The sequence below is a fragment of the Pelodiscus sinensis genome, chromosome 3 (assembly GCF_052426305.1).
Source record: "Pelodiscus sinensis isolate ZL-2025 chromosome 3, ASM5242630v1, whole genome shotgun sequence".
Taxonomy (NCBI): Eukaryota; Metazoa; Chordata; order Testudines; family Trionychidae; genus Pelodiscus; species Pelodiscus sinensis.
Genome location: NC_143054.1, coordinates 201,989,715 through 202,012,181, shown reverse-complemented (window position 1 = coordinate 202,012,181; position 22,467 = coordinate 201,989,715). Strand labels below are relative to the sequence as shown.

The 22,467-nt window shown below is 44.3% G+C and overlaps 1 protein-coding gene across 3 annotated transcripts in view; it reads left to right on the top strand.

The window, feature by feature from the left end:
* Positions 1-21,598, top strand: part of MRPS5 (mitochondrial ribosomal protein S5) — an 88,523-nt gene extending 66,925 nt beyond the window's left edge. For all 3 annotated transcript variants that reach the window (XM_075925829.2, XM_075925830.2, XM_075925831.2), the window contains exons 7-11: positions 2,076-2,122; positions 3,434-3,491; positions 4,348-4,410; positions 19,572-19,708; positions 21,121-21,598. In XM_075925829.2, coding sequence (XP_075781944.1) covers positions 2,076-2,122; positions 3,434-3,491; positions 4,348-4,410; positions 19,572-19,708; positions 21,121-21,345 — 530 coding nt within the window. In that variant the 3' untranslated portion in view covers positions 21,346-21,598. The remainder of the gene's footprint in view (positions 1-2,075; positions 2,123-3,433; positions 3,492-4,347; positions 4,411-19,571; positions 19,709-21,120) is intronic.
* The last annotated feature ends 869 nt before the right edge of the window (positions 21,599-22,467 follow it).

Sequence of the window (22,467 nt, the reverse complement as noted above, 5' to 3'; positions counted from 1 at the left end):
GGCCAGGACTTTACCAGGGTTCAGAAAAGAGCTAGATAAATTCATGGAGGGTAGGTCCTTCAATGGCTGTTAGTCAGAACAGGCAGGGAGGGTGTCCTTAGCCTCCATTTGTCAGAGGCTGCGAATGGGCAACAGGAGAGGGATTACTTGACAATTCCCTTTTCTGTTCATTCCCGCTGGGCACCTGGTGCTGGCCACTGTCAGAAGACAGGATACTGGGCTAGATGGACCTTTGGTCTGGCTGTTCTTATGTTCTTACAAACATTAAGGTAGCAAAGTCCATTGCTCACATGTTAGGAAATACCAGTATTAAGGTGCATCCAGGACTTCTGCTCATTAATGGCTCTCCAAGTCACCATGTTCTCAGGCCAATTCCACAAGCCAAACACACAGGAAACTGTTGGAACTTAACTTCATTGACAGGTCTGAGACCCATCACAAAGGTCTGAACTAAGACATCACCTGGCTAGCACAGGACCTTCCCCATGCTAATGACAAACAATGGGTGCTTAAGAACAATTTGCACCCTCTCGATCAGCTTCATGTGGCATAAGCACTCTAATGGACTATTTCTTTCCCCCTTTTTCCTTCTTCCCTTCCTACCCCCATTCCCAATTTATTTTGGAACTGGACTTTTATTAACTCCATTCATCTGAGGAAGTGGGTTGTGCCCACAAAAGCGCATGCTACCATCTACATGTTTAGTTACTCTAAGGTGCTGCTAGACTGTTCACTGTTTAAGTTTTTATGGGTTCAGATTGTGATTGTATTAAACAATGGTCTTAAATGGCAGCAAAGGGAGGTTTAAGTTGGACACCAGGAAAAACTTCCTACCTGTCATGGTGTTAAACACTGGAATACATTGCCTAGGGAGGTTGTGGAATCTCCGTCACAGGCGAGGTTTAAGAGCAGGTTGGACAGACACCTGTCAGGGATGGTCCAGACGGTGCTTGGGCCTGCTGTGAGGGCAGGGGACTGGACTTGACCTCTCGAGTGCCCTGCCTGGTCTAGAGCGCTATGATTCTATGATTTCCTGTCAATGGTGCCGACTTTGAGCATCTGATAGTCTCTTCTCCCATATCTAGCTCCACACTTTTTTCCAGTCTACTCCATATGAGTCCACAGTGCTACACCCTGCTTCAGATCCTCAAGATCATCTTTGCTGTGGTTCATGCAAGAAGTCAGTGAACTAATGATCACTCTGACTTTAGGACCAGAAGAGTAGAGTTACGACCCATCACCTGCCAAAACAACAACAAACCCCCAAAAATCCCAAATCCATTACTTTGGAGCCATGACTTGTGCACGTTATCAGCCTGTGTAAATGTAATATAGTCTATATAGCCCTCACCTTCTCTTCATTTGTCTGTCATGCACAGTTGTCTTCTCTTACGCGAACTCTGAGCTCTGCAGGACATGAATTGGCTAGTGAGCGCTATCACAATACTAATAGTAAATACAACTAGATCCAGGAGTTCAGTGAAGTTGTTACTTTGCTCTGTGTTAAGTATAATAATGTAAAACATAAGCTGAAGGTTCAGTGTTTCTTATCATGTTTGTGTTTTGCTGCTACTCCTCTCTGCTGGTAAAACTTAATTTTCATATTCCCCGTATTTGGCACTGTACAGTCACTCTGCTGCTTAGCCATGCTTACCTCTTGTGTGATGGGTTTTACTGTTACAGCTGTGATGTCTGTCTTGTTTTCTGACCCCCTCCCTCCCCCTCCCCGCGCCTACAAAAAGTTGGCAGGTGTCTTGAAGCTCTTTCAACAAAGCGGTGCTTCTTGGACACAACAGTGAGGTTGGAGTGCTTGTTTGGAACAAATGGATGTGGGAAATTTCTTTCCTTGGCCAACTCAACTTGACTTGGATACAACAGAACTTCATACAGTTGTTAGCTATTTGTAAATGTTACATGTTTATTTTTGAGTCTTTTTCTGGTCCATTTCTTACATATGTCTAATTCAGTGGAGTGGAAATGCCATGTAGTCACAGTTTTCTCTGAACCCATGTAAGAGTATGTACTGTTTACATTTGTGTATTTTTCTAATAACACATCGACTTGGTGTCTTTCAGGTTTTGCAGTGGGGAAAGCAAGTGACAGGATGACAGCTTTAAGAAAAGTATGTAATTATAAAAAGTTAATGTAAATATTTCATGCCTATTATAGTTGTCAAATACAGAAATATTTGCAGATATCAGTATTTAATACATGCTATTAGTAGAGTTTTTCCTATATGCAAACTAAATAGTTTTGTTCATCTTGTCAGACAGTAGCTGGTAGTGTGTTATATCGTACACTCCTGTCACTTATTCATGGCTGTTCCAAACTGGGTACTATTGATACATGCTGTCTTTTGCAATTAACATGTTGAATTTTGAAAAAAATACATGAACAGAATAGCTCTGGTAACTTTATATATATTGTTGCCAGTTGTTTTCATTTCACAGTTGTTGTATCTTTGAAAGAAGGAAAAATATTTGTTTAAAAATCTAATTTTAAATGTAACTTTGTGCCTACTGCTTTTTTTGTGTGTGTGTTCATTTTTGGTTTGGGTTTTGTTCATTTTTTAGGACAAATATCATTGTCTTTGGAGTTTCATGTTACTGGGTCTGACTTCTCATGCTTCGGCACCCTAGTCAGCGGGGGGGAGGGGAGGGGTTGGTTTTCTCTGAAGCACAGTTGCTTCCTCGAGCCTTCCCTAAGGGTATGTCTAGACTACATGCCTCTGGCGACAGAGGCATGTAGATTAGACTACCCGGCATAGGAAAATGAAGCGTCGATTTAAATAATCGCCGCTTCATTTAAATTTACATGGCTGCCGCGCTGAGCTGATCAGCTGTTTGTCGGCTCAGCGCGGTAGTCTGGACGTTCCGCGGTCAACATCAAAGGCATTTGTCGACCTCCGAGGTATGTCTCATCCCAGAAGGGATGTCGACCGCGGAACGTCCGGACTACCACGCTGAGCCGACAAACAGCTGATCGGCTCAGCGCGGCAGCCATGTAAATTTAAATGAAGCGGCGATTATTTAAATCGCCGCTTCATTTTCCTATGCCGGGTAGTCTAATCTACATGCCTCTGTCGCCAGAGGCATGTAGTCTAGACGTACTCTCAGAGTGACGTGTTGTTTCCCGGAATCCTGCTCAGATACTACATGCCCAGCTCAGCTGTCCTCAAACCAGTAATGATAAAATAACCAAACTTTAATGCATGCCTCTGTTACCAAGTTCAGATAAATCTCTCTGGGACGGTATCCATTTAGTTGAAAATATGTTATTTTATTAGGTTATTGGTGTTCAGTATGACATCAAGGTGGACAAAAAGTAGCTATCGTTTCCTGAATGTAGTTGTGCTTGGATGACTAGCTGAAGATTTGAGGTCCTCCACTCAATTATTGTAAGAAGAAATATTTTGCTTGTTTGCTTTTTCTAGGCAAAGAACAGAGCAATTCACTATTTACACTATGTAGAGCGATACCAAAATCACACAAGTAAGTACTGAGGGGTTTTTTTTAGACTCCTTTAAAAGTTTTCAATTGTTAAATATACCAGTCTGCAGCCGGCTGTGGCAAAACCAGATGTATTTACTCACATTTTTCTCGCCTGACTGCGTTGTATTGTAGTTCTGCTTGTATTTCATTTCTTCAGAGTGCTGTCTTTCGTCCCAGGCCCAATCTGTATTGGCTAGACAGATTGATCACATCAGACAGCTCCATGCCAGCTGCAGTGGAGAGAGTAGTCACCATTATCTGGGATGAATATCCAGTTTACACTTTATTTTCATTGTCTCAAATCAACAATTATAGGAGGATCAACAAAGAAAACATGGCTTGGTTTCAATAGGGGTTGCTGTTCCCCAGGCACTAGCTCCAGCCAAGCAGAAAGGGGATTTGATTGTATCTAAGGAGTAAAGCAATCTAAATACTTGGCAAGTGGATAACCTGGGGGGAGGAACAGCCAAGCTGGGGAGAAATATGATAAGTTTTCAGCTTTGGGGTGGGGGCTTTTGTTTGTTTTTGAAACTGTTAAATCTGAATCCCAGGAAGGAGGTGAACTTTCACAATATATAAACACTGTGCAAAACAGAGTGGATGAGAACCTGCTCTTATAACCTTTGTATTTGCAAATGACTGCTGATTCTGCCTGTGTAATACAAAATTAACAGTATTACAGCTTTGCAGTATCAGATTTTTATCTAGATGCACCCTTCTGCTGAGATTCCTAAAAGAGAATAAGCTATAATCCCTTATCGGAGGTCTGGACTCTGCATATGCTGATATCCTGAATTTAATTGAACTGAATAATTCTCAGAGACTGATACTATAACAAGATTATTTTTATTTTCAGTTTATCATGATATTACAGCGACTTTTAAAAAAACAACCATCCGGATGAAAAAGCAAAACAAAGGTAACTAACAACTGGGTTGGAGGTTCTCAGCATTATGAAGCAGATCATTAATGTTTTGGTGGCACAGGAAATACGTACCTACTGAAGCTAGTTATTCTTTGCTGTAAGGCTCTCGGAGACAACTTTCTGTTTCAGAAGGTTGAAAAAGCTACCAGAGGAGAAGCTGTTCTGGATTTGATTTTAACAAATAGGGAGGAACTAATAGTTGAGAACTTGAAAGTGGAAGACAGTATGGGGGACAGTGATCATGAAATAATAGAGTTCATGATCTTAAGGAAAGGTAGAAGGGAGACCAGCACAACTGAGGTAATGGATTTCAGGAAGGCAGATTTTGATAAGCTCAGAGAACCTGTAGGTAAGGTCCCATGGGAAGCAAGACTGAAGGGAAAAACAACTGAGGAGAGTTGGAAGTATTTCAAAGGGACGTTGTTAAGGGCCCAAAAGCAAACAATTCCGCTGTGTAGGAAAGATAGAAAATACGGCAAAAGACCAGCTTGGCTTAACAAGGAGATCTTGCATGATCTCAAAATAAAAAAGGAGTCCTATAAAAAATGGAAACTAGAACAAATAACAAAGGATGAATATAGGCAAGCAACACGGGAATGCAGGGGCAAGATTAGAAAGGCAAAGGCACAAAATGAGATCAAACTAGCTACAGGCATAAAGGGAAACAAGAAGTCCTTTTATAAATACATTAGAAGCAAGAGGAAGACCAAGGACAGGGTAGGCCCACTGGTCAGTGAGGAGGGAGAAGCAGTAACAGGAAACTTGGAAATGGCAGAGATGCTCAATGACTTCTTTGTTTCGGTCTTCACTGAGAAGTCTGGAGGTGTGCCTAACGTAGTGAATACAAGCAGAGAGCGGGTAAGTTTAGAAGATAGGATACACAAAGAACAAGTTAAAAATCACTTAGGAAAGTTAGATGTCAGCAAGTCACCAGGTCCTGATGAAATGCATCCCAGGATACTCAAGGAGCTGATAGAGGAGGTATCTGAGCCTTTAGCTATGATCTTTGAAAAATCATGGAAGACAGGGGAGATTCCAGAAGACTGGAAAAGGGCAAATATTGTGCCCATCTATAAAAAGGGGAATAAGAACAACCCAGGAAATTACAGACCTGTCAGTTTAACGTCTGTCCCAGGGAAGATAATGGAGCAGGTAACTAAGGAAATAATATGCAAACATTTGGAAGGTAATCAAGTGATAAGGAATGGGTTTGTGAAGAACAAGTCATGCCAAACTAATCTGATAGCTTCCTTTGATAGGATAACGAGCCTTGTGGATAAAGGAGAAGCGGTGGATGTCATATACCTAGACTTTAGTAAGGCATTTGATACGGTCTCGCATGATATTCTTATTGATAAACTAGGCAAATATAACTTAGATTGCACCCACCTTTTCGTGGCTCTTAATTGGCTGGATAACCGTAGTCAGAGAGTTGTTGTTAACGGTGCTAAATCCTGCTGGAAAGGGATAACAAGTGGAGTTCCGCAAGAGTTTGTTTTGGGACCCGTACTGTTCAATATCTTCATCAATGATGAAGTACGCTTATTAAGTTTGCAGATGATACCAAACTGGGTGGGGTTGCAACTTCTTTGGAGGATAGGGACATAATTCAAAATGACCTTAGCAAGTTAGAGAAATGGTCAGAGGTAAACAGGATGAAGTTTAATAAAGAGAAATGCAAAGTGCTCCACTTAGGAAGGAACAATCAGTTCCATACATACAAGATGGGAAGCGACTGCCTAGGAAGGAGCATGGCGGAAAGGGATCTAGGGGTCATAGTGGACCACAAGTTGAATATGAGTCAACAGTGTGATGCTGTTGCAAAAAAAGCAAATATGATTCTAGGTTGTATCAACAGGTGTGTTGTAAGCAAAACTCGTGAAGTCATTCTGCCGCTCTACTCTGCACTAGTTAGGCCTCAGCTGGAGTACTGTGTCCAGTTCTGGGCGCCACATTTCAAGAAAGATGTGGAGAAATTGGAAAGGGTACAGAGAAGAGCGACAAGAATGATTAAAGGTCTAGAGAACATGACCTATGAAGCCAGGCTTCATGATCTGGGCTTGTTTAGTTTGGAAAAAAGAAGATTAAGGGGGGACATGATAGCGGTTTTCAAATATCTAAAAGGGTGTCACAAGGAAGGAGGAGAAAATTTGTTCCTCTTGGTTTCTGAGGACAGGACAAGGAGTAATGGGCTTAAAGTGCAGCAGGGGAGGTTTAGATTGGACATTAGGAAAAAATTCCTAACTGTCAGGGTGGTCAAATATTGGAATAAATTGCCAAGGGAGGTGGTGGAATCTCCCTCTCTGGAGATATTTAAGAACAGGTTAGATAGACATCTGTCAGGGATGGTGTAGACGGAGCTTGGTCCTGCCTTGAGGGCGGGGGGCTGGACTTGATGACCTCTCGAGGTCCCTTCCAGTCCTATGATTCTATGAAATCGACAGCCTGACGCTGGTCCATCGTATTGTAACTGCTGTTGGTTGCTGATTCCGTGCATTGGAACTCCCAGCCATTGCTGTATCACTGTCGTATATTTAAATCATTGATCTGCTCTTGTCTTGGTCCTCTTTTCTTCCCTGAGTCCCAGCCTCTTCCTCCAGGGCTACCTTAATTTCCTCTCCTTCCAGCTTCCTGAGGGGCCCTCCAAGCCGCCTGGACGTGGGAGCTGCTCTAGTGCTGGTGGGGTTTCGGGCCATTTTCCACCCGGAAATGCTTAGCAACAAAGCCCATGAGCGCTAGTGTGGGTGCTCTCCTAACGTATCACCCGAGTTATTTGTCCCCCTCTCCCTTCCTTTAGAACAGGCACGTTACCACTTTCCTTTGAGATTTGGCTGTGCCTCCCATGAGAGACAATAAGAGTGTCCCTCAGGGCCACACATTCACCTTGTTCCTTGTGTTTCCATGTGAGGACATAACAGGCAGGGTGGCTGCCTGCCACCCTTCATCAGGTCCCTGTTCCTGGCCGAGGCAGTGAGAGAGAACCCAGTGAGTGTGCCAGAAGCTGCTGCTGTTTGAGCTTCAAAACTTCTTCCTTTTTTTCACTAATTTGGTCAAGAAACTTTGTCTTCACCCTGCTTCCGCTCTTTGGATGTTCCCAGAACAAAGCAGCAGCAACTCTCCAGTACCCCTGTGCAGTGGGGCCTCGTGCTGCCCACCATAACTCGTGGCTGAGTCTAAGCCATCGCGGTTCCTACCCATCTTGTGCTGGACTCCTCTCCCTCGCTTACAGGCACAGCCGGGGCTTCTCCTGCCCAGGAAGGGCCATATCCCTCTGCGAGTCCTCAGGGACCCACCAGGACACTCAGCTCAAGTTACATCTGCTGGCACAGTTCCTGAGAGTCACGAACACAGAGGAAACAGCAGCCACAAGAGCCGAGCTTAGACGGAGCAGCCACCTTCGTTCCCAGAACCCACGCCGCCGCCTGGGCTCAGGCAGAGAAAACAGCACAAGGGTCATCAACAAAGTTCCGGCAGCAGATGGTGCAGCTGCGGTCATGGCGCGAAGGCAGATACCGAGAGGCCAAGCCAGACAGTGTGAAAGCCAGGCACAGTGACGCAAAGCACGACTTCTCCAAGCCCTCCGCCCGCACGGGCATGGTTCCAGGAGAGCCAAAGCCAGCCTGGAGCCAAGAGCTGTTGGTGGAGGAGTTGGCCTCGGGAGAGGACACGCTCTGTACCAGCATGTGGATGAACGCTACGGCTGTGTCACTGCTGGCACCAGCATTTGCAGAGATGTGCTCCTCCATCCTCGCTGACCTCCTGCTCCTCACTGACATCAAGCGGGTGTCTCTCTCTCCCACCCTTAGGGCTCAGCCCAAGGAGGGTGCAGAAAACCCCTAGTTTAGAGCCCCACAGATAAGGGATGGGCTACACTGGGCCAGCCAACCTCGGTTTTGGCCACATGGTCGTATTGGCCTGGCTGCTGGAGCAGATTGGTTTTGCTTGTCCCAGAGGAGGAAGCAATCTTGTTCTCCAGGGGAGCCAGGCTGCCCACACAAGAGCCAGCTTGGAGCAGTGGAGAGACAGCTGCAACCCCCATCTCTACCTACAGGCCCAGCCTCATCGCCTGGCAAAGCAGTGGCAACTTGCCCAGGCTGAGAACTGATGAACTCGGGGCATTCCTGTATTTCAGGGGTCTGAACATTGAAACCACAATCATCCCGGCTCTGTAACTCGGCCCAGGCTCACCCTTCCTATCAGAGAGGGTGTAGGGGAGCCATCCAAGGGCTTCTGCCCACACCTACATGAGCAGAAGAGAGATCCAGTATCATGAAGGGCTTTGAACATTTCTGGGTCCACTCAAACCCAGGATGCCTGCAGGGATCAGTGCCAGAGAAGTTAAAGTCTGCAGAGGGCGCAGCTACAGGTAAAGATCTCTCTGGGCACACAGCATTCTCCTCTGCCTCACTGCCATGCCCTCCACTTCTTCACTTGGGAAAAGGGGATTCCCTTCCGCTCTCAGCTCCCCCAGGAGAACAGAGAAGCTAAAAGACGACATGAGTGGGCCAAATGATCACTAAAACCATGGTCTCCATCTGACAACTGCAAGGTCAGTGGCTGCGTCTGTTGTGATGAGGCAAGACTGTGGTTCTAACATCCAGTGTATCAATAGCAATCCAGGCCCCAGAGGGATCTGCCCTTCGAAGGGAGCAGGAAGTCTTTAGCAGCAGAACAGGCAGTTCATTTGCTGAAAGACCCAAGGGCTGTGCTGGTTTTAGATGGTTAGGAAAACAGCTGCCGAATCAAAAACCACATAAATACCAGCCCTGGCGAGGCCATGCTCTTGCTGTTAGAGCTGACAGTGCAAGTACTGACCGAGAGACCAGGGTAGGCCAGAGGCTACCCACTGTCCCTCTCCTCCCCTGAGCACCTAGCGCCTCCAAAGGCAGGGTGCTGACGGCAAGCTGCTCCGACATGCCTCCCCGTGTAAAGGCTGCCATTCCTTTGAGAGCTGCCTTTCTTTTAACGGAGTGATTCAGCTGGAACTCCCAGACCCCTTGAAGAGCCAGGCTCGTGCATGCCGGAAGGGAAAGTATCGCTTACCCCGCAGTGACTGGTCCTGCAGGATGTGGTTGCATGTGTAGGCCCCCGGCCTGCCTTCCATACCTGCCTTGAGTGTCAGAGAATCTGAGATTGTCTGCCACGGCCCTGAAGGAGAGCCAGGCCCTCTCTGATCTCCCAACAGGAGGCACCAGCTATGTGCCACCATGACTGATGCAGAAGATTCTGATCTCGCATGCACAGGGTGTGCAGGCACCCCTGCGGGATCCATGCTGCCTGTAGTGCCTTGTAGGGGAACAGTTCTCTCTCATGACACGCCTAACTCCCAGCCCCTGACCCTGGTTACACGCACTCCAGCCCTAGGTGCTGATGTCTCGCTACTATAGACTACAATACAGACACCTTCAGGCAGGGGGTGTATAAACCCTTCACATGTAGCCATTCACTTTACTGTGTTTGTGTTCAACCTATTCCATTTTTATAGTCTTAAGTACCTTCTGTTTAAAAAAAAAAACCATGTCATAAGTTGGCAGCGAAGGCCAAATTTAAAAGTTTCTGGCATGGACCTGGCTTCATCTGGAAGAGCATCCTTTCTGAGTTGTTTGATTGCTGTCAGAGATGAAGAATGCAGTCAGTAAATGAAATCGCATTCACGGTAGGCAGGTTTAGACCACTGCTGAGTGCCTAATTGGTGCTTTAATTTTAATACACAGCAGGGTTACAAATACATCCATATGGTCCCTTCTTTGAATATAACCCCAATTTCACTATAGCACTAAAACACTAACTACCAATGTGTTTCCAAGCGGTGTTATATTTCCCAGGTAATAAAAGTCACTCAGAGGTTGGTTCACAGTGAAACAGACGCCTGCAGTAGTTGTCCAGAAATACTGTCCTTTGATTTTGTTCATCTGCTTTAAACTGGCACTTTGCGAGCACTGCTTGTTTTGCTTGCATGTTCTGTACTGTCATGTTACAATAGCTAATATGCAAAGTTATTAGCATAACATGCATTGTATTAGCATCTACAAATCAGTATAAATCCTTAAACTCCTTTTCTAGTGTGAAAAACTTTTATTTTTTCAGTAAGGGTAGTCTACACTAGCCCCCTAGTTCGAACTAGGGAGGCTAATGAGGGTGACCGAAATTGCTAATGAAGCGCGGGATTTACATATCCTGTGCTTGATTAGCATATTCCCGTCCGGTCGCCATTTTGGAAACTGACTAGCCCAAAGTAACTGCCCCTGTCTACACGCGGCAGAAAAGCAGGATTCTGAGATAAACCCCTTAGTTGGAATTAACTGATAAACCTCATTCCACAAGGAGTAACAGTTAATTCAGACTAAGGGGTTTATCTCGTAATCCTGCTTCTCTGTCGCGTGTAGATGCGGGCAGTTACTTTGGGCTAGTCAGTTTCCAAAATGGCGACCGGCCGGGAATATGCTAATCAAGCGCGGGATATTTAAATCCCGCACTTCATTAGCAATTTCGATCGCCCTCATTAGCCTCCCTAGTTCGAACTAGGGGGCTAGTGTAGACGTACCCTAAGACTTCTGTTAGTGAGACAGTCAAATCATCATGCAGATTACAATATTACTTATAAAGCAGCGGATACAGAGTCAAATTTACCCTTCATTTAGATGTCTACAGCCCCATTGATTTTAATGAGGTTGTAAGATTATAAATAAGTAAAACTTGAAATACACACAATTGTTTAAATTAAAATGAAAAATTAATTCAAAATTTGAAAAACTCTTAATTTCTCATGTCAAAATGATTTTTTGTCCATTTCACCTTTAACTGTTCGTTTTAACAACCATCCATCCTCTCCACTTGTTGGGGGTTGTGCATATTCTTTTTTTATTTGACTAGCCAAGAAATCTTTCCATCATCATACGTGATGGTGAACTCTGTAATCCCCCTAACAGTAAAAAAGGCAAAGAGAAAGAAAGATGACAGTACCAAAATTTTCAGAAGGAGCATACAGACTCTTGTATACATTTGTGGAGAGGTCTGGGTCTCCACAAGGTCTCACTTGTAGTGAGGGATTGTTCTCAAACAAAAAAATTTCATGACAAAACTTGCAGCATTTGCTACAAAGTACCCCGAGTGAGATGCATGGAAAAAAAGCCCGTGAGAAGCTGCAACGAAAAATGAACATCGGACAAAATAGCCTGCTGATATGGTCAAAAAAAGGTGGGATCTTAAACTCCACAAGTTTTGCAGGCTCATAAAGCATTATTCGAGAGGGGAGGCCTTTCACTGATGAGGATTACATGAAGAGATGCATTGGCCATGAACTATTTGACGAGTTTCACAACAAGGATAAAATCTTATAGAAAATTCAAGCCATGCCATTAGCAGCAAAAACAGTCCATGACACAGCTGTGAAAATGGCCCATCAAATTGACAAGGAACAAATGCAAAATTTGAGTTCAGCTACTTATTTTTCATTTGCTTTGGACAAGACAACCAAAATATGTGACATTAATAAGTTGTATGTTTTGGGACGAAGAAGTGATTGAGATATTACCAATGAAAAATCAAACAAGGGATAAACACATCATTAAAATTGTGATGAACTTTGTGAATGAGAAAAAAATACAGTTGGATAATCTTGTGTCCGTGTGTACGGATGATACATCTAGCATAGTCGACAAATATAGCGGATTCCTTACTCTTGTCAGAACAGCTGAATCGCCCGCTTTTGAACTTCCATTGCATTGTGCATAATCCTGTGGAACTGAACTTGGAAATGCAATGGGACTGGTCGTTCACTTTGTCAGTTAGATTCTCGCCCAAGCCCTCAATCATCGTCAATATCAGTCACTACTCGAGGAAGTAGATTCCAAATACCTCGATCTACCAATGCACAGTGTTTGCTGGTTATCTCATGGCAAAGTTTTATCTTGTTTTGCCACCTGCATTAACGAGATTAAGCCATTTTTTGACATGAAGGGTATCAGACACCTTGAGCTTTCAGACTGGCTGGTTGCTAAAGTTTTACTATCTCATCAACATTACCAGTCATTTGAATGAGTTGGCCGTTAAGTTACAAGGGCAAGGAAATACAGGCCTGACTCTGCAGCAGGCAGTGTTTGGATTTGAATAAAAATTGACTGTTTTCATCAAAGATATCGAGCTGGGCAGACTGGCCCATATTGAAAGATTACAAATGTTTCCTGATTCGGATCAGAGAGACTCCAAATAACAACCTTGATTTGCAGCAGCTTGCCAGCTTTGTTTCTGAGCTCCATGTCTCATTTTTTGTTGACATTTACAAACACAATGTTTAAGTTTATGATTGGTCCACATAAAGCATCCATTGAAGAACTGGATTTGACGGTTATTCCAAGCATCTCAGCGATTTGAAAATGGAAATAACAGATTTCAAGGAGTCAGATATCTGGGTGGAAAAATTCATCAAGCTGAATTCTGATTTAGAATGTGCAGAATTGGCAAAACTGCACAAATGGGCTGACATGGAGAAATTGGAGCACGATGATAATCTGATTTTGCAAAGCTGGAAAGAACTTCCCATCACATACAACACCATGCAGAATGTCAGCTTGGCCTTACTTTTAATATTTGGTTCCACCTATATGTCTCTCTCATTTGAATCACACCAAAGGTAAAAATTTGCACTCAAGACTGACAGAAGACAGCCTGAATGTGGGCATAAAGCTGAATTTGACCAATTATGATGTAAACTTCAAAGAAATGTACGAAAAGATCCAGCAGCAGATGTCCCATCCAATGAAGTCTTTGAGTACTTTGCTATTATTAATCATCTTATCAGTTATTAGTAATATCAAGTTGTATATTTTCAGGCATGCAAATGGGCATTCTTATACTGGCACTTCGTTGATCACTTGTTCTGAATTTGATGTGGTTTGGCGATGTGGTTTGAAAAAGTTGCCGAGCCCTGTTGTAGACACTGCTTTGCTCATTTGGCTGTTGGCTGTCAGTCCAGGCTCCATCTGCTCCTTCCTGTCTCCTCACCCACCCCAGCACAGACAGCCAAGCAGTCAGCTCGAGGCGGAGCTCACAGCTGGGCCCTGCCTCTGCCACTGAGGCTATGTCTACACTGCACGCGTATTTCTAAATAAGCTATTCCGGAATAGTTATTCCAAAATAGCTTATTTTGAAATAGCATGTCTACACTGCAGAAAAGCCTCAAAATTAGTCCCTAATGTAGACGGGCTATCTCGATTTAGAGCCCCAGGAGGAATAACGTAGAATGGCCCTGGTGGGGGCTATTTCGAAATAGCAGCAGTGGAGTGTCTACACACGCCTTATTTCGAAATAGCTTTTTCGGAATAGGGGTTATTCTTCATAGAATGAGGTTTACAGATGTTACAGGTATTTCGAAATAACGGAATTGCTGTGTAGACGCTCGCATTTTTATTTCGGAATAATGGCCGTTATTCCAAAATAACTTTGCTGTGTAGACACACCCTGACAGCCCACGCTGTCAGCTGGGCACAGGCTCACAGCTGGAGTGCTCTGGCCCAGGCCTGCCAGGCGGAGAGGAGATCCCTTCGCTAGCATTTCCAAGGTGGGGTAGGGCCACTCACCCATCCATTGTATCACAGTGTTCCTTACTGGCCAGTTCAATCTTGATAGGCCCCTGAACTGAGGAGAGGGCGGTTCCTGTGCCTGGGTTCATAAATTCAGCACCAGTATTTTCAGAGTTGTGAAACAAAACTTAAAATGCCCTATAGCCAGGAATAGCCACGCTCCAAGTGACCCCCCAAATGAGGACATCCGCCCATGTTCCACGGTGAGCAGTATCAGCAGGTCTTTCCCAATAGGATGAGATCATGAATCCATAATAATGCTTTGTACCTTTGAATCATTTGCTCCCTTACCTCCCGACCCCAGAACGATACCTCCTGGTCCTTCCATAATGCTTCTCTAGAAGAAATCTAGATCTGGTTATAAAAATCAAGGCCCTGTTCCATTTATAGTGAGCAAAATCAGCATTTATTAGCAGTTTACAGCAAATGTACCAGAAATACAAACTTCATTAAGAAATAAGTTTTAGCGCACACCTTAGAAAAACTAGCTCTGATTTTATTTTCCCTAGGGCAGAAGAAGAGAGCGAGATTATAAAGTGGTGGTTCTTAACCTCTTTGGCACTGTCACCACTTAAGCTTAACCAATAAACCAAAATTACCCCTCCTCTTTTTTTAAATGGCAATAGACAAAAAGAAAATTACGATTAATCATTTTTATTGTATTTTGTTTTCTCATACATTATATTGAACAGAATTGAACACCTTGTATTTTAAATGTATTACCCTTTGAAATATGCAAATTACCCCTCGAGGGATAATTACCTCCAGGTTAAGAACCACTGTGTCTTGTCTTTGGCCTGTCCATGTGACATTTCATCCTGTGGATATGCACAGCCAGACAGCTTTTTTAGTATTCCCGCAACTGTCAACCAATGTCACTCATTACATTACACAAGGGTTTGGTTTCACTATTGCTCTATCGATACGTTATCCATTCTTTACTCTGAAGCATAACCCAACAGGACATTTACCTCTTTGATTTTTTTTTTTTTTTTAATACGCAATATTTCATTTTCCATCTCATCCAGTTATGGCTTTGTGGTGGTGGGGTTTTTTATACCATGTGTTTTGTGTGATGTCTTTTCTTTTATTGTGTCAGTAATTCTACTCACACAGAATGTTCATATCTGTACAAATTTCTTTCACCAGAGAAAACAGTATCCTCTTCCTGTTTAACTGATTGGTCTGGGTCACGCATTTCTTCGTGCATTTCCAATGCTGCATGAAACATTCATATTAGTGGCTGCTATGCTCTGGAAAAAAACACTTGGGATTCATTTAGATGTATGATTCTAATTAACATTTAAAATATTAGCTCGTGTGTGTGTGTGTGTGTGTATCTATATGTACGATAGTTATATTGTCAGTGTTATAAATCACACATCTGTGGTTCCTTGGCCATATTAACTAGTGGATATCTGTGGGGTTCTAGATTTTTAAAGTCCTACTTCAATCCATGATTGGCATTACAGAAACTAAATCCAAAGCTGTAACTAAGTATGCTTTCTGCCCCATTAAAACAGTCATGATTGTAACCTACAAGAATAGTCGTGGTGAAATAAGTGTGTCACTTGAAAGCTAATTTTGAAGATTAACTGAATAGAAAAAAATGCTAAGTAATTTGTAAAATGCAGCAATATAGCCATGAAGCGCTATACCAATGGCTTATGGCTACCTTTAATATAGAGAGAAAGTTACAGCACTTCTGCATCTCCAGTGTAATAGCAAAGTGATGAGGCTAGGCATATGCAGATTCATCTTCCGTTAAGGTACCTTTTCTCCTTACTTGGCACAAGAATGGCCACACTGGGTCAGACCAATGGTCTGTCTAGCCCGGTATCCTGTCTGCTGACAGTGGCCAGTACCAGAGGCTGCAGAGGGAGGGAACACAACTGATAATCCTCACGTGATCCCTCCTCTGTCACCCATTTCCAGACAAACAGAGGCTAGGGGCACCATTCCTACCCAGCCTGGCTAATAGCCGTTGATGGACCTAACCTACATGAACCTCTCTAGCTCTTTTCTGAGCCCTGTTAAAGTTCTAGCCTTCACCGCATCCTCTGCCAAGGAGACCCAGAGGCTGACTGCCCTGAGTGAAGAAAAACTTCCCTTTGTTTGTTTGAAACCTGCTGCCTATTAATTTCATTTGGTGACCCCTAGTTCTTGTGTTATGGGCAGGGCTCACCGAACTGCAGCGAGCCCCGCTCACCAGCATGCGCAGATCGCCCAAACCTGGCTCTTCCGGGTTGCAATCTACTTGCCATGGGCGAGTAGATTGCATTATTTGTCGAGCCCTGGTTAAGGGGATAACTAAATAATTTTTCCTTGCTCACTTTTTCCACACCTGTCATGATGTTATAGACCTCGATCATATCCCCCCTTAATCTCCTTTTTTCTAAACTCAGCTATGTGTTTGACCAGTGAATTGCTCACCACATTGTGCTACAGGTAGGAGGGGCCAATGCTTGCCTAGTAGCCAATTATCTGGTTACCCTTTACATCCCTAATACTTGTGGGACCCTACTAGATCCATTCTTCCTGTTTGACAGCCAGCCACTGATAAATATTCTGAGTGTGGTCTTTCAACTAGTTCGGTATCCTCCTTATGGTAACATCATCTACACAATATTTCATTAGTTTATATGAACATCAGCTAAAACTGTCAAAACTCTTACTAATAAAAAATTAAGGTACATCAAGCTCAGCCGCAAAAATTACATGTGGATATCTGCAAATGAGCAGGTCTCTAAAGATACATCATGTCCACAGCTTTCCTCCTATCCACTAGGTCAGTAATTCTATCAAAGAAGGGAGTGGTTGATTTGGCATGTTTTTTTCTGGACTGGCTGGCTATACCTTGTGACCCCACCTTATCTTCTAGGTCAGGGTGAGGAACATTTTTTGGGTTGGTGCTGCTGACTCTCAGAAAAAGATCAGTCGGGCCACACACACATGAGAAGGAAAAAAATAAAACCTCTCACTGACATAGAGACGGAGAAATGTGAGGAGAGGTGAGGATTGTCTATCAGAGACATGGGGGACCCAGGCTAGTAGATTTTAGGGATGTTAAATTTCAAGTAATTGACCAATCAAATAGTCAATGCATTTTGCATCGGCCGTTAGATTAGTCGATAGGGCACCTCTGCCTTTGAAGTATAGCAGCAGCCCTAGGGCAGTCACACACTAGCTCCTATTTCTACGTCCTGAAGCCTCTTGTTTTGCAGTATTAAAGCTGACAAGATGCTTTATAAACTACTTCCTCACGAATTTATAGCATTTCTCTCAATGAATGGTCATAAAAGACAAAGATTTAGAGATTAAGTACAAAATTTGTAAAACTAAGCTTTGTATTATTTTGTTTGTTAGGGTTTTTTTTATTATTTTCCTCAGCTAAGCTATCTTAATAGCTGTAATTTTATAGCATGTCTGTAACATTTAATTCTCATAGTCTGACAGTAGACAATCAAAAAACTTGGTTAAAGAACTCTTTATTACAGAAACACTTAAAACCTAAATGCAAACTTTGCTTTTAAAAAATACATTTGTTATATTTGAGGGTGCCATTATTTTCTTATCTTCTGATCTGAATTTAGTTAGCTACCCAGAGAAGGTAACAGGTTATTCCATTCACATGTTTTACTTGAGTTTTATTAGTTAGAACCCTGAAGATTTATTTTACTAGCAGGAATTAACTTAAACTGGCTTCATTTTATTACAAGCTTATATCTTTGTTTGGCATGTGAAAAATGTTCATATGGATTTAGGCTCCTTTCAAAGCTATGCTTTTAAGTGGCTCCACTGAATTAAACTGCAGTCCCATAATGCCAGCTCTCCAGAGCCATCCTCTCCCTCAGGTGTACAGAGATGCCGCTTTGCAAATGGAATACTTGTGCTCAGTTTAAGTTGGGAACAAATCCTGGCCAGTAGTTGATTGTCTAAATTGCAAGACTGTGATTTTCATCCATTAAAAACCTGCAGAAAGCTGTGCTTTGCCTAAAGTGAGGGGAAAGACAAAAGCAAAGCTGTGGAAATGGAATATTGTGGGCCATTAACAAATGGAAATGATGAATAACCTCTCAAAGATCATTCAGATGTAATTGCATTGAAAACTTGATTCAGTCTTTGAGCATAAAACCAACACTTTCTCAAATGGCAGAGGAATATTGTCATTTGTTTTCCAATTATAGATTAAAAGCAGAAGAAAATGTTAGTGCAGTAAAGCCTGCAGTACTCTAATAGATTGTTTCCCCCGTTTACTTAGCAACAAGGCTGCCCCTCAGAGTGGAGTAATCTATAAGAGCTGTCTTGGCAGGTTTTAAATAACATGCATTAAATCTATCTCACACGGGCTTTTAAAGATTCATAGACGTAGGTCACATGCAATATCTTACTGGGGAACTAGGAAAATCTTTCAGTAAAATACGCTGGTCTTAACAAGACATTGCAGTTAGTACTGAGGCGCTATAATTCTGCAGTGTTTCTCTCCATCCACCCAGCTACTTGGCTGGTTTTTCTTTGAGTGTGTTTTCCTCCTATATGCCCACTAATAATTGGTTTTAAATATTAACTTTTTGTAGCCTCATCTATGTGATGTTCTTCTGCATAACAAAAATTAGCCTAAAAATCTTAAACTTCCAGCACTTTCTGCCTTCAGTTCATGCTCACTAGATTTCAACCCTGATAGTAACCCTCTCATAGCAGTTCAGCCCTGAATCCTTTAAAATGACGTCTTTTCTAGAAATTATTACTCGTAAGCCTGAGTATGGAAGTGACCCTTAGAGCTCATCGAAAACAGCGCCCCCTTGTGCTTGCACTGCACAGAGTGGCAGGTACATCTCTGCCCCACGGAGAATTCAATCCAAATAGAGCAATTATTGTACTAACCTCTCCACGCAGCTTCTGTCCCTGGGACTCTTTTATCATCCATGTGTCTATCTCTGCTTCCCTGTCCAGGTCTTCAGCATGCTGCCAGGACTGCTGTGCCAGAGAGCAAACGCCTTCTGACGCTCCCGGTGTCCCTGTGTCCAATTCCCATGTTGTCTCTTGTGCTCTAGGCCTCTGTGGCTATCGCTTGGTTCTCTGTCTGCTCAGACAAGGCTTCTGATTCTTACATTTCTAGCTACTGTTGCCTTGAGACCCTTCTGTGTGCTGTAGCATGGGACCATTTGTGAGAAAGTACAAGGGTCGTGCTAATATGTCTCTCACTGCTGAGTTCGGGGAGAGTTGTCTTAGTCTGATGATCAGTCGCTGGGGGTGTTTGCAAAGAATCCAGGCTTGTGAGCCATTTGGCCAAGGCAGTCAGTTTGCAGTCGCGTGGCTTTCATGCTTTACCCTTACACATCATTCGGCAGATTCTGTTGATTCCATCTGAGGCACGTGGCATTGGCCACCATTGGAGGATAAGTGGCTAGATAAAAAAGAATCTGAACGCTTTCAATCTTCACAATCTAATTCCATGCCGTTTTTAGGCTACTACCGACTAGCATGCAGTATCCTTGGGGGGAGGCAGTTTAATTCACGTTGTAATGATCTTACTAGTGTTCACATAATGTCATTTACATCTGACTTTTCCAGGCTATGGTCTTCATTGCCATCGAGCCATCATTACCATCTGCAAGCTAATTGGGATTACAGACATGTATGCCAAGCTTTCTGGATCCAACAATTTACTTAACCTCACCCGAGCTCTCTTTAAGGGACTAGCACGCCAGGTAAATTTTACAATCCATGTTTGCAATCTTATTTTCGAACGCCAAAAGGTAGAATAAAATCAATGCTTTGTGATCTAACACAGTGAATTCTAGGTTCAGAAAGGAACAAAGTTCAAATGAATTCTGCAATTCCAGGCGAAAACAAAACAGAGCTGGAATTTCAATCTCTTCTTTCCGCCCCCTCATCAGTCATGTTCAGCTGTCCATCAGTAACTCTGAGGCATTCAAGCAGACGGTGCCTCCAGGGGAAATCTGAATTTGTGGGATTAATTTGCTTTTGTCAGTGACATTTAAAAAGCACAAACAGAGAAAGCCTTAATCCTACTTTTATTGGTGTTATTTCTCCAGTTGCATTTTGGGTTTTCCCTGTTGGTGTATGGAACGCAATCCTTGCTTCTCCTGAGAGTCTAGCTACAGGGCCTGAGAAGTAGTGAGGAGGAGGCTGTAATCCTGGCTGCTGAGGGCCAGTCCATAGTCATCAGACATTTTAAATGAAGTCTGAAAAAATACCTGAGTCTAACATTTCTCCTTTCATCAGCTGCTAGTCTAGCTAGAGACTTTCAGGAGCTTCCTGCGGCACTGCAATGGGCCGGGCTGACTGAGGAGCAAGAGCCCAAGTGGCTAGAAATAGGCTCCAGAGCTGGCAGGATGGAAAAGTGGCAAGAGGCTTGTGTGAAAGGCGAGAGAGGCCTGTTGGGTGCAGCGTCGCTCAGGAGACGTTCCTTGGTGCGCTGAAGGGGCAGCAATGGTGCTTGCTGCTCCAAGTGAATCCACAGTCCGCAGAATGAGGGGCAGTTACAGAAGTTACCGTCTTGAGACTTATGTGCAGGGAATGATGATAAAGCCACAAGGTTTCTGGCAAGCTGCCTTGTACCGTCAGGTGAATGGCAAGCGTACTCGGGCCACACGAAGCTTGCCACATGACCGCTAGCGTCCCATTACCTGCACGTCTGCAAGATCTACTTCCTGGCGGTTATTCATTTGATTGAATTCATCTTTAGTCAGTTCTTTGTAGGGACAGAACTATGCAGCCCTGTCGCCCAGAGAATGCCTCGTGCTTTTGGGGTGTTGCCATCACTGGTTCCTGTGAGTTGACTGTCCCACTGCCTTTCCAGAAAGCAGCAAATCAGTGGTCGTGGGACCAGGGCATCCCTGCCAAAAGCTCACAGCAGAATTCCTGCTGTTGGCGCAGGGCGCTGGGCTCCACGGATTGTTTCTTTAGAGTACACACACTGCCTGAAACCTGCCACTTGTTGCCACATGTGCTGCTGAAAGAGGCAAGTGGTGCTCGGCACCAGTGTGGCGGGGACGCAGCGAGGGTGCTCTGGAGGGCGGTCATGTAGAATTGAATCGGGGCAAGCTGAGCCTCCTGGTGGCAGCGTTTACAGACACCCTTTTAACCCCTCTCGCAGGAGACCCACCAGGAGCTGGCAGAGAAGAGGAGCCTCTACGTGGTCGAATTCCGGGAGGAATGTGGCCCCCTGCCCATCGTCGTTGCTGCTCCAAGTGGCGCCGTCAGGAAGGAACCGGAGCCTGTGGAAGAGGTTCCCGACATCAAGCTGGAGTGGAGCGAAGTGAGAGCTGCCCAGGGAATGAAGCGTTCTCCCTGGGCACATGTCCGAAGGACCGTGTGGTGAAGAGCAGGCCTGCCCGTGCCAGACAGTGCAGCAGCTCCAGCGGGCGATTGGCCAGGCGTGCACCTGCGCTACCTTGCATGCTCAGCAGCCTCGCTGGACATCCATGTTCAGCCAGCGGCCAGTCTGACCAGTGACGTGATTTCGGACACGCCAGTGCTCTGCTGCTCTCTCGCAGCTGCTTTGTAATCAGGAATCCCTAATTGTTCCCTTTACAGATACTTGGGAAACTATTAAAAACATGGATTAAATCAAAGCAGATCGCTCTGGTAATGTGCTGGGCTGCTGAGCCGCCTGTCTGTGCTTTCAGAGTGCAGTGCGCAGGGCGAGGAGAGATGCCAGCACCTCGGCTCCCTGCCCTTGCTGCGTGTAATCAAGGCCAGAGCAGGCGGGTGGGTTAGCTGTGGAATTCGAGGGGCAGAAGTGCTGGTGGGGAGGAGTGAGGCTGAGCAGAGCTGCTGGAGGTGAAGCAGGAGACTGACTTGGGGAGGGGATTGGCAGGAAGGTTTGCGCCGTGCATGAGGAAGGCGAGGGGGGAAGATATGGGGATGAGGGAGGGCAGCAGAGTGAGGTAAAGTGACTCAGCGTGAGGCGTTACAGTGTCTTGACTTTGCCAGCTGGTGACCTCTCGGTCAAAGTTCATGATAATTCACAGCCCCTTGACGTTGCCTGTGAAAGATTGCTGTCCGTGCCAAAGCAGTGCACTGGATTTGTGTGCGTGCATTGGGAGGGTGACAGAGAATACCTGACCTCGCATGGGGAGTGGAGAATTTGGATTTTCTTTGCTTTAGAATTGTAATAAATTGCTAAATGATTCCTGACACTTGCCTTTCGTGACCCACCAGAAACACTGCTCTAGATTGGAGTAATGGGGCAAAAAGATGAGCTGCCAGAGAAGTTATTTGACAGTCAGTAACACAATCAGGGAGCAAGTCAGTCCTTGAACCAGCGTGGGCAGCTGTGTTAACACTAGGGATGTTAGTGATTAATTTACTAGTCGAGTAGGCTATGGAATTTCCATCAACTATTTGACAGGCACTTCCGCGCTCATAGACTCATAGACTTTAAGGTCAGAAGGGACCATTATGATCATCTAGTCTGACCCCCTGCACAGTGCAGGCCACA